This window comes from Sciurus carolinensis, chromosome 9 (genome assembly GCF_902686445.1).
Source record: "Sciurus carolinensis chromosome 9, mSciCar1.2, whole genome shotgun sequence".
In the NCBI taxonomy this organism is placed as follows: Eukaryota; Metazoa; Chordata; class Mammalia; order Rodentia; family Sciuridae; genus Sciurus; species Sciurus carolinensis.
In genome coordinates this window covers 54,482,676-54,494,706 of record NC_062221.1, presented here as the reverse complement: position 1 = coordinate 54,494,706, position 12,031 = coordinate 54,482,676, and the positions used below count along the sequence as shown (strand labels likewise).

The window sequence follows — 12,031 nt, the reverse complement described above, 5'->3', positions numbered from 1 at the left end:
CTCCCCTTTTCCATCTCCCACTTCTATTGCCCTAGTTGAGGCATCCATTCCCTTACCTATCTCCACAACTCGAGTGAGCTTCTTTACCCAGATAGTAAATCATGTCACTTGCCTGCTCTCATTCAACCATCTCTATTGATACTCGCATTCTTTTAGGAAGACAAACTCTTCCCTGGCTTGAGTCTGAATCTCAGATGAATCGTCCACTTTCCCCCCAGACCCTATACTTAAGTCAAACCAAATTATTCACGAATTCTGAAAATAGCTTTTCCTCCCTCCTTCTTGCCATTTCTACTCCATAAGCCATATCTAACCTTCTTTTATTCCTCTGTACAAATTCACCTTCTTCCAAATTTGTTTCCTCAAATAACTTTCCCCTGATTAAACCAGGCACTCGGGCCCTATTTCAATGATCTCAGGGTAAATGTTCACATTTCAATAGAGTATGGATAATTTTTCACAATTGTTTTCATGTGTTTTTTTTTTTTTTATTAAGTTTTTGAGGGCAGGCTTTTTTCCCCCTAGTTTTTCATTTCCACAAACATCTAATGTCCAATGCAGATTAAAGCTCCACTGGTATTTGTTACTAAATAAATGACTGAATATGAAAGGTTAAGAGCCAAGACAGCAGTCACATAAAGAGGGACAACAGGGCTGATGTCCAGTGTAAAGTGTTTTTTAGTACCAGGGATACTGAGCTACATTCCGTTTTTTGTTGCTGTTATTTTTTCAATTGGATATGGGGGTCTCACAAAGTTGCTAAGGCTGGCCTCAAACTCACAATCCTCCTGTCTCAGCCTTCTGAGTCACTGGGATTACAGGCCTGCGCCATGTGCCCAGTACTTCAAACTTTTATACAGGCTGCCTAGCAAAAGCATGGAGACATTCAAAGTTGTTGCTGCTTCTCCAGGTAAGTCCTTGAATTAAAATGAAGCTCTCAAGTCTCCAATAAAGACAGATTAATATAGTGAAAAAGTGCATGGGCTTTGGAGTCAAATGGACTTAAGATTCTAACCTAGAATCTAGTAAGTTATCATTTTGTATAACTTACTGAACTTCTCCAAACCATTTCTCAACAAAACATGGAGATATACCTACTTGAAAACTGTTGGAAAGTCTCAGAAGCATGAAGTTATTCTTTCAGTATTTATAGAAAATCTATTTAGTACCAGCCACTGTTAGGTTAAATTTACAGTATTGGATTAATGTTAGCTAAGATTATCTGGCAGGACATGATCCCCCTCCACACACACTGCATCTCCAGGGGTTTAGGCCCTAAGCAGTGGGATAGCTATACTTGTACCAGCCTCACCAGGAAGGAGCACAGCAGATCAAGGATGATTATTTTCCAGGAAGGAGGCCACACTCCTCTTTCCCATTGCTATACCAAGTTAAGAGGAAGGTCAGGGTCAGGCTTTCTATCTAGTTTGTATAAGGACAACTCAAAAGTAGATGTTAATATGATCAAATCTTCCCAAGAGCAACAGAGGGTGGGTCACAGGAGATAAAGATGTCCCTCTTGCTCAGCAGCACAAGTTAGAAAAAAAAAAAAAAAAAAGGGCTGCTTATTCTTGGGCATCCTTAGCCCCAAGTCAGGAGATAATGGGCATGGGTGTGTGATAGAGTGGGGAACACAAGATCAACAAGTTCCTTAGAAATTCTTAAGAGTTTATCTAAAGCCAGGTATGGTGGCTCACGCCTATAATCCCAAGGCCTTGGGAGGTTGAGGTAGGAGGATCATAAGTTCAAGGCCAACCTCAGCAATTCAGCAAGGCCCTAAGCAACCTAATGAGACCCTGTCTCAAAATAAAAACTGAAAAGGGCTAGAGATGTAGCTCAGTGATAAACCACCCCTGGATTATATCTCCAGTACCAAAAAAAAGTTTACATAAAAACTTTTATATATGCAATTCCTATAAAGAAGATTCATTATACTTATTAGCTTCTGAAGGATTCTAAGAAAATGAAAACAGAAAATGATTAAGAAGGGGTGGGGAAGAAGAGAAAGAAAGGAGCTAGTTCTTTTGATTCAGGGCAGCCTCCCTACTACTAGTCTAGGCTCAGAGTTGCTCCAAACAATGCTCTCTCACATCAACTTCACACTCTACTCTAGCCCTGGGCCATGATACCCCAGAAAATAGACGGAGACCTTGGGGATAAAGGTCTTTATTGAACAAATTATCTCACTCAGTAACAAAAGAATAGGAGGTAATAATTCCCCCAATGATCTAGAGCAGTGTCCATCCCTGATGGCCACTTAGAGGTCATAGTTGGGATTCTTCCGAAGGATAACAAAACCTTCCAAAATGGGGGTAACAGGAAGAAACTCCTCAGTGGCCAATTCTGCCCGTTCCCCATGTGCCAACAACACTGGGGTTGTGTGTGTCTGGAACCCTGTGATGGTCTTAGGCTTGCCAGCCTGGCCCACCACATCCACTGCCTGTGGGATGAGAAAACTGAAATGAAGGGATGGCCAATAGGAGAGAAGCAACACCCCACTGCCCACACCAGTTTCAGAAAAGCAAGATTATATGTGCATTCTCCAAGTCCTAGAGTATAGTCTGAGCCCTCCCCACACGCAGTCCCTCACCTGGCCCACACGGACAGACACCGGTAATGGCCGCAGCTCCTCATCGAAGGTAACCAGCATTCGGGGCTGCATGGCAGCCACCAGACCATACAATACATAGTGCGATTTGCCTAGAATTACTTGAGGGAAGCACATGGGACACACTGTTATAGACAATACAGCAAACCCGGCCTGATCCTTGGGATTCCACCCTAGCCATGACCCTTTAACCCATCTTCAGCTGACTCCACATTGTCCCATAAACCTTACTACTAATCCAAGATGCCCTTCCTCCCTTTATCCACAGCTTCAGATTTCAAAATCACTTTCCCTAGCCATTTAGGAGCAGTTACTGGGCTGATCATCCTTAAGCCTTTTTAGGCCTAATCAAAATTGTGTCTCATGAGAGCCCTTATAGGCCCAAAGAATCTAGAATAATATAGAGCTAACTTGGGGTCTTGATCCTAAATTGCCAAGGTGGCCCTGGTAGAGGTGGAAACAGGGTGTCACATGCCACAATACAGTATTTCTGACAGGAACTCACTGTTGCGAACATCCAGGAAAGAGACAAGTACAGTGAGCAGCCCAGCCACAGCCACTTGACTCATAAGCTGCCGGTCACTATGGTAAGGGCAAAGGGTAAGTGTGCCCTTCCCTAAATGTGTCAGGCCCTACAAAAAAAAAAAAAAAAAAAAAAAAGGCAAGAGAAGGAGACACCACCTAACCTGGTCAAGCAGAAATCCTACAACTTGCTTACATCTTCCCTCCCAGCCAAGACTCCATCTCTCTGTTCCACCACCACCACCCCTGGCACACTCCAAGGAGAAGAGTTCTATTTTTTACCTGTGCCAAGCGCACCATGAAGAGGTTGTTGGGGTCCTTGGCATGATATTGGGCTAACTGGCGCAGCATCGCAGCCAGACGGGCATTATTGGTACCTGGAAATATTAAGAATGACAGAGGCTAAAGAATCTCAAATCTTCCCTCAGTCTGTTTACCATCATTTTCTGCCTGGTACTCACCACTGCCCACCATGCCCATGGCAAAGATGGAATTATAGGAAACTTCTGGATCAGCATCATGAGAGAATTTGCTTAGAGTATCCAGAATGTTGAGTCGTGGATTTGAAACAGAGATTAGGGCCAGTGCTAAAGGTACAGCCCGCCGGAGTGTAGGCTCTCCATATCTCAGCTGGTGTTAAAAGAAAACAATGACAGAATGAGGAAAAGCAGTAAAAACAAATTCAGTTATAGGAATGGGCTGACAAGTGAAAGGAAGACTTCACTTCTGTAGAAAGGGCACAGCAAAAAGATCACTTCTCCACCCAGAAAATCCATCAAGAGAGTCTTCTCTGGGGACCCCTGAGTCATCATAATTAGTAATAGTCCAGGACTGGGGGTATAGAGCAATTGCCCTGCTTGCACAAGGCCCTGGGTTCAATCCTCAACATCACCAAAAAAAAGTATATTCCAATCTTCTCTGTCTTTACTCACCAAATGGCCAAAGGTTCGTAGTGCCATCTCTGCACCAATCTCCTCCCCCATCGCAATAAGGGCAATACCCAGAACAGCTACTCCCTGCAATTAAAGAGACAGCAGAATCCACTAAGCGCCAGAAAAAAACAAAACAAAAAAGTTATTCTTGACTTCCTTGACTCAGGACCTATCTAAGAAGAAAAGTCACTCTATGGGGAAAAGTCACTCTATGCCCCTCATAGACAGAACTCAAATCTCCTGCTATTTCGATAGATGGCAATACCCAAACACAAAAAAACAAAGCCAAAGCTGTTCTCCTACACATTCATCTTTTCTCAAAGCCTCCCCTCTGAGAGTGCCCAGCTGCCTCCCTAACCTGATGTGCTCCCATGTCAGCAGGGGCTTCCTTTTTGTCCTTGTCTTTTTTTTCCTTCTTGTCTTTGTCTTCCTCTTTTTCCTTGGAGTCAAAGTGTTCACTACAAATGTGAAGCAGCTGCTGCACCTTCAGTACATTCCCAGAGCCTGTGGTGGGGTAAGAAGAGAGGGAAATGAGAAGGCATCAAGGAAAAACTTACTTTGTAAATGGGATAAGCCTAAAGAAACTAAAGCAGTTCAGAATGAATATCAAAGGAGAAACAATATGGTGGGGGTGGCGGAGGGGGGCACACCACAAGACACGGTATTAGAGGCACAGACCTGCATAGGCACACACATCTACCAGTGTGTTGGCAAAACTGCGGAATGGTTCTGACACAACCTCCAGAGCAGCAAGGATCGCCTCAATGGCCTCACCTTTCCCTACAGGACAGAATCAAGAGGTCAGAGAACACTTGCTTCTATCCAGCTCAGTCTGACATATTTACTGTTAGCCCTTTGACCAAACAGATGCCTCCTCACCCAGGTGATTGAGGCCCAGGCCAAGAGGAAGCCAACGAGCATAAGTATCCTTAAGCTCAGTTTCCGACTTTTCCATGATGGTCTGAAGGATAGTGGAAGTGACATCTCCATTGCAGGATCCCACTGCTATCATTCCACAAGCTAGAGCTGTCACTCCTGCCACCTACAAATAAGAAAATCAGTATTACACATAGTAAGATATTTTTTCTGTCTTTATTCAGGATACCTAACTCCCACAGCCCAGTATTAGACATCCTCCCTAACCACACATGGTGATAATCACTTTCTGATAGTAGGTCAAAATAACAAGAGTTATGATTATTCACTGAGTACTTACTACATGCTAGCTGCTGTGCCAACTGCTTTGCATACTTTTTTTTTTAATAGTTTTTTTTTTAGTTGTAGATAGACACAATATACCTTTATTTTATTTACTTTTACGTGTGTGGTGCTGAGGATCGAACCCAGTGCCTCACGCATGCTAGGCAAGCGATCTACCACTGAGCCACAACCCCCACCCCCTGCTTTGCATACGTTTAACATTTAATCTTCACAACAACTCCATGAACAGGCCTTGTTATTCCTTTTCACTGATGAAAAAAATGAGGCCTAAAGAGATTAATTTGTTTTTCCAGGATCATACTCCTTCTAAGCAGAGGTGGCAGGATTTGAACTCAGGTCTTTCTAACTCTAAAAACCTCTACTTTTAGTCACCATACTGTATTTAGTCATCACTGAAATTACTCTGCACAGGCAAGAAAACTTAAGGTTGGTCAATGACTAAAACACTGAGAAAATCATTGCTGTAGGTAAGATATGGAATGCCCCCCAAAGGCCCATTTATTAAAATTAAAAGCTTGGTCCCCAAGGTGGCACTATTAGCAGGTGGTAGAAACTAACAGGTAGGATCTAATGGGAGATCTTTAGGTCACTGGTGAGTGCTTGTGAAAGAGACTGTGAAACCCTAGGCCCTTCCTCTTCATCTCTCTCTCTCTCTCTCACTCTACTCCCTGCCTTGTGATGAGGTGAGCAGTTTTGCTCAGCTACATGCTCGCACCATGATGTAATACTTCACCCAAAGCAATGGGTCTACTCAATCAATGGACTGCAAACTCCAAAACAATAAGCTAAGTTTTTCCATTTACAAGTTGACCATCTCAGGTATTTTGTTATAACAACAGAAAGCTGACTAACACAATCATCAACCCTAAACTGTATTAAGTTACCCCATCCTCCAGCCTTAAGGATACCCAAGGACTGGAACTCAATACCAAAATGTTAACTCTTTAGCTTCAACTCGTCTTAAAATCCCAGTTCTAAGGGATTTCACTGAGGTTGACCACCCCCACAACACGTGCAAGCTCATACATAAGCACACACACATATACCTGCTTTTTACTAGATATCATAGAGAGTAACTTAGAGCACCTTTCCTATCTTCTATAAATGACCAACAGCCTCTACTCACCTCCATGCTAGACTTGGAATCTCCCATCACAGGAAGCAGCAATGTTAAAACATCTTCACGATTTGAGCCAGCATAGGCCAAGCCTAGCCTGCAAAAGCCAGGTAGAGTCAGTCCCCAACACGTACCCAAGGATGGAGACAATAAAGAACCAGAGAGGACTAGTCATTTATTCATCATGTCAACAAACATCCACAATGGGCTGAGGATGTAGCTCAGTGGAAGGGTGCAGGCTTAGTGGACCAGCACCTGCCCCAACAAAAAAAAAAAAAAAAAAAAAATCACCAAGAGCCAAATATTCAGTGACATGGTGGCAGTCCTTGGCAATACAAGGTGAAATGGGTTCAGTTCCTGTTCCCCAGTTGAGCACTACCAAAAGTGAGAATTCTTACCCAAAGATGGAACCAAGTCTCATGGTGTTGCTGTTGTGGAGAACATAGTCTGAAAGCAATGCCAGGGCAGGGTCACACTCATTCCGGACCCCTGAGTTCACAATACCACAGGCCAGGAGAGCTCCTGACTGCAAAGAGCAAACAGATTCTTTACTCAGGTTACTCTAGCTTCTTCACCAAAAAAGATGCAACATAAGCCTCAGTGCAGCACCTGACTTAACTGGAATGAAAAACTGGAGGACACTAGAAGAAGGCAAGAAGTCCCCAGTGAGCAGGTTTTGCCCAGACCAACCTTAATGTAATCCTCAGATGAGTACAGGTACTTGTCAATCTGGGTGAGGCCACCATCCACATCCCACAGCAGAATCATGCCAAGGGATGCAGCTGCACTCAACATTCCTGTACCAAGGAAGAATCAATCAGCCTTAAAAGGATCCTACCCTTAGGAAACTATTATAAAGGGCTCCCCAAGGAACTATACTGTGGATGCCTTATCAAGTAACATGACTCTAGGAGGACAAAAAGAGTGACCAAAGCAATACACAAATAAAAGTACTAACAGAATCATACCATGGTCCTTGTTCTTGTAAAGCCATTTATTGCCATCATCAGTCAGCAGTTTGTCCTGGCCAAAGGCTGCATTCACAAAGCCATTCACAAAAGAGGAGGCCAGGTTCATGCGGGCAGAGTCTACCTGAGAGCCACTGCCCCCAAATCCTGCACAGGAAGGAAAGGAAAGGTTTAGAGTAGAAAAACAAAAGAACACAGCACAGCAGCCAGTCCCTGTTTCTAAGCTGGCCCCTTAGGATATTTAACTATGCCCCAGACAATAACTTAGAAAAAAGGTTCAAACCCTTTAGAATAAGCAGGTTGGCCAAGCCATCATTCCCAATACTAGGGGAACCATTAACAATCCTCTAATTCTCTACAAAGAGGGTTACTTACTGTTGTTCTCTAGGTGGGTTTTATAGATGTCATCAGGCACCTTGGGCTCCATGATGTCCAGCTGAAGAAAAAGAAGTTAGAGGGTCACAACTGCTTCCCCAGCTGTCCCTTTTGCTATCCCACTGAATGACAACTCAAACCAGAGAGAGCAAAGTCAGAGGTATAGTTGGGGAGGTCAAATGGCAGAGAGATTACAATCAAAAAGCCTGAATGAAAAAGGGAAAAGAGTCTCACCTCCCGAGCTAAGGCCAAGAAGTTGCTGTTGAGCTGCACATTGGACATGATCTCTGTCAGGTCCTCATACTCCTCTACATCTTCACTCAATTCCAGGAATACCCCATGCCGTCCTAGCATGAATGCCATTTGCTTCTGCACCACCCTGTGGGAGACAGCCATCATCCCTGCTCCCTCTCATCCCTTAAGGGTATAGGAAAGTCCCTTATCCCTAACCAGAACTACAAGTCCCAGCTCCTCATGCAAATGCCCCATGCATGAGCTTATGTCTTCTTTTGCCAATTTCTTTTTTACATACACATCCTTGCAGGAGGTAAAGATGTCTTCTACCAGCTCCATGTCATTGAGCATCAATGCCAATCTGAGGGCTTCAGGGAAACGGCTAAACTTTCTGAACACACCCAAGGCACAACGCAGTAGGGCAGAGTTCTCAGGTTCTGGCACGTAATTCACACAACTATGAAGGTTACAAATAATAAAATTCAGAAAGTCTCAGACATTCATTTATCCCATTTAATTCACTTACCCCCAAATAAAGACCAAATGCCTACTATACATCAGGTACCATGCTAGATGCTGAGACTACTGAAGAGACACAAAATCTCTGTCTTCGAGAAATTCATGAACATTAACTAACTACAGTCTGATGTGACCCTTGAAGTAAAGGATCTAGGAGAAAAGAAGAGGGACAACTGAGAGAGAAATGCTGGGAAGGGCACACTTGCCACCCATCTCTACCATGCTCACTTACCTGGTAAGATAGAGGCAGACCTTCGCATATGCATTCTCATCAATGTCCTTCTCCAGCATATCCACCTGCTCAATTTCCATGAGCAGGTCACAGGCCTCATGCTCTGCATTGTGGGCCATGTTGTACGGAACAATCTCCTTCACCAGGGTAAGCAATGGTTCCCTCTGTACTTTCTCTGCATCATCCAGCTCCTGCCACTCCTTAGCCACTTCTCCTGCCAAATGCCTGTGGACAGGCATAGAACATTGAGGGAGCACAGTTTTAGGGGAAACAGTTCCCTGTGCACAAGGAATTTAGTGTTCAGGAAATTCAGTGTGCCCATACTATAAAATAAATATCTAAGACAGATCTCAGAATTATGCCTGAGTCCCATTCAGATTCTCAAGAGGTCTTACCTGACATACTCATGACCCCATGATGCCAATTCCTCCTGGGAGCCCACCAGTCGATACTTGAGGCACTCACGCTCCCCACTCATGGTCATGGCCAAAACAGAGATGATGTCAGCAGCAAAACGCTATAAAGAAACCAGAAATTTGAAGTCAAACTCAATAGTCCAGGATAAGGGTAGTGTAATATTATGGAATCGAGATCATTGCTACCGTCCTCAAAATTAACCAATAACTATATCCTAGTCTCTGTACTAAAAATTTCTACCTTATCTAAGCTAAACCTCACAATAACCCTAAAGCTGGTGTTGCCATCTCCCTTTTAAACCAACAGAGATGAAGGGTAATAAACAAGAGAAAAAGTAAAGAAAGATGCTCTAAATTTTACTTATCTATTTAAAGATACGGGATTTAGCTGGGCATGGTGGTGCACATCTGTAATCTGAGCTATTGGGGAGGCTGAAGCAAGAAGATTTCAGGTTTGAGGTCAGCCTCAGCAACTTAATAAGACCCCATCTGAAAATAAAAAGTAAAAAGGGCTGGGGATGTAGCTCAGAGGCAGTGTCCCTGGTCCCCACTATTGCAAATAGGCAGGGAGGGCAGGGGCAGGCATCTTGTTATGTTGCCCAGGTTGGCCCTGCAATCTTGGACTCAACAGATCCTCCTGCCTCAGCCTCCTGAGTAGCTGGGGCTATAGGCATGCTACCATGCTTAGTTTTAATTTTACTTTAATTGTAGTAAAAAGCTACTAAAAGGTTTTAAGCAAAAAATCGTGATCTAGAAAAATCACTATAGCTGCTACATGAAGGACAGATTACATAAGTGGTCCCAGGCAAAAGCAAAAAGATCATTTAGGAGGCTGCTGCCATAATCCAGGTGAGAACTGAAGATTACCAAGTACCAAGAGGCAGAGAAGTTATTGAACTGGGGGTATGTTTTAGAGATAAATGCATGTACATGGGACAAAATGGAGAAAAAAAAGCACACATAGTTAAACAAATTAGAAACAGATTATGCTAAGAAAATCCAAGGTCCAATATAAACACAGGAATATATTCTGAAAAGTGACCCTCCTTTCAGTTCTTTTGCAGATATTTTCACTGCAATGGACTTCAACTCAATTAGGTCTTAGGTCTGCTAGGTTTCCAATGAACTGCTAGCTAGCTAGTCCTCCACCAGCTTCTGAACTAGTTTTACCTTATTCTCTCCAGGAGCCATACTCTCATAGATTTCCTTCAGTTTGCCATAGTGTGGACGCAGAAATTTAAGAGGCTTGGGCACTGAAGTCATGGAAGTTGTAGAAGAACGAATCTGCCTTCGCAGTTCCTCCAGGGCTGGCCGGTACAGGGATGTGTCCTTCTCCTGATCATGGAGATGTAAGGACTGAGACAAAAGGAGTCACGACTCTTCCAAGTCAACAGAGACATTTTACCAAAATTTCCCCCAAGTATATAACTATGTTTTATCTATCTTTAATTCCCCAACACCCTGCCAGGCACAGAACCAAAAGACCCACTTAAAATATCATTTGTAATTCTCCTCCTTCACATAATCATCAAAACACTGACCCTAAAACACAGTTCATCTCACATAGGAGTTGTTACCAAAAAAAGGAATAAAACAAGTGAGAAAGATCCAGGTATTTACCGGCTCACATTAACATCATGACTCACCCCCAGTCGTTCCACGAGCATCTCCAGCTCATCTTGAAGTTGTTTGTCCTCCTCAGACTGGAGTTGAGGGAAGAAGCTCATCAAGAGAAGGAATCTCAATCACATTCTCCTCCCATTCACCTTGGGGCAGGTGCAGAGTGCGCCTGCCTCCTTTGGAGGGGCCAGATGGGCAAGGAAAGGGAATGAGAATGGGAAGCCCTGTTGGGAAGGCAGTTTCTGAGCCAGGCTCTGCTTGAATGCCGTTCTAGGAAAAGCGAATGACAATGACCCGCCCGAGCCCACCTCATGAAACGTTGGTGAGGATTGGTGGGGACGGCGGAGGTGACAGCACGAAATGGAGAATGAGGGACAGAGAGGCAAGGTGCTGGGAGCCCTGGGGGTCGCCCCATCCGCCCTCTCCCGGGCATGGTGGGGCCGTTGGAAGTCGGGCCCGAGGCCTGCGGGACCGCGGTGACTCAGCCCGAGGCCTCCTCTGCCAGCTCCCGGCGCCGCGCCTCACCAGCTCCTGCTCTTTGTCTTTGTCCCCGGTATCCCGCCTCTCCTTGCCGCCCGACTTTTCGTCCGCCCCGCCGGGGGCCGTCGCTGGGGGCTGCTGGGGCTGCACAGGCGCCTTGTCTCGGCCACCCTCCTCCATCTCCACCACCACTGCCGGCCCGCTGAGCGCGCACGCTCTTACACCGCCCCTTTTCCCAGATGGCCTCGCGCGTGCCGTCCTCGGCGCCCCTCCTCCTTCAGGCCCCGCCTGCGACCGGAAACTCCTGGGCGAGCCTGGGCGCGCGGCTCCCTCCGCCCCGACCCCCGACCCCGCCCTCGGAGCCCAGGCAAGAACTACCATTCCCAGCCTCCTGCGCGCTACAGGCGCCGCCCCGAGCTGTAAGGGGTTTGGGTGAACTCCCTGTGGTAGGAGTAGACTGCGAGCCGAGACGGTTTCCTCGAGCCTGAATTTCTTAACAATGTGAATAGAGCCCACAGAGGTACCCAAGTTGATGGGGTGGTGTGACAAACGGACAAGACTTTTGAAATCGGGACGCTTCATTGTAGTCTGGGTGGTATTTGTATTTTGTCTTACCCCTCACCACTGAGGAATAGTTAACCTCAACATCCCCCTACCACCCCCAGTTTTAGGAGAGAGCCCGGTTATTACCGTGAGATGTGCTATTACCTAAAATATTTTGGAGAGCGAAGGGGAGTAGATAAATTAAATCCTATGCTCCAGTGCCCAGTTCTGGAGCTAAAAGCAG

General features: G+C 45.2%; 1 protein-coding gene across 1 annotated transcript; it reads right to left on the bottom strand.

Annotated features, from left to right (window-relative positions):
- Nucleotides 1-2,150: 2,150 nt before the first annotated feature.
- On the bottom strand, nucleotides 2,151-11,469 carry Psmd2 (proteasome 26S subunit ubiquitin receptor, non-ATPase 2). The gene is made up of 21 exons (XM_047563943.1): nucleotides 11,290-11,469; nucleotides 10,791-10,847; nucleotides 10,315-10,479; nucleotides 9,124-9,245; nucleotides 8,729-8,953; nucleotides 8,276-8,434; nucleotides 7,978-8,122; nucleotides 7,744-7,804; nucleotides 7,369-7,515; nucleotides 7,091-7,197; nucleotides 6,799-6,926; nucleotides 6,410-6,497; nucleotides 4,942-5,104; nucleotides 4,741-4,842; nucleotides 4,421-4,566; nucleotides 4,063-4,146; nucleotides 3,592-3,760; nucleotides 3,413-3,507; nucleotides 3,114-3,240; nucleotides 2,591-2,709; nucleotides 2,151-2,440 (listed from the first exon to the last, which is right to left on the bottom strand). The coding sequence occupies exons 1-21, from the start codon at nucleotides 11,422-11,424 to the stop codon at nucleotides 2,258-2,260; spliced, it is 2,727 nt and encodes a 908-aa protein (XP_047419899.1). The 5' UTR covers nucleotides 11,425-11,469; the 3' UTR covers nucleotides 2,151-2,257.
- Nucleotides 11,470-12,031: the final 562 nt, after the last annotated feature.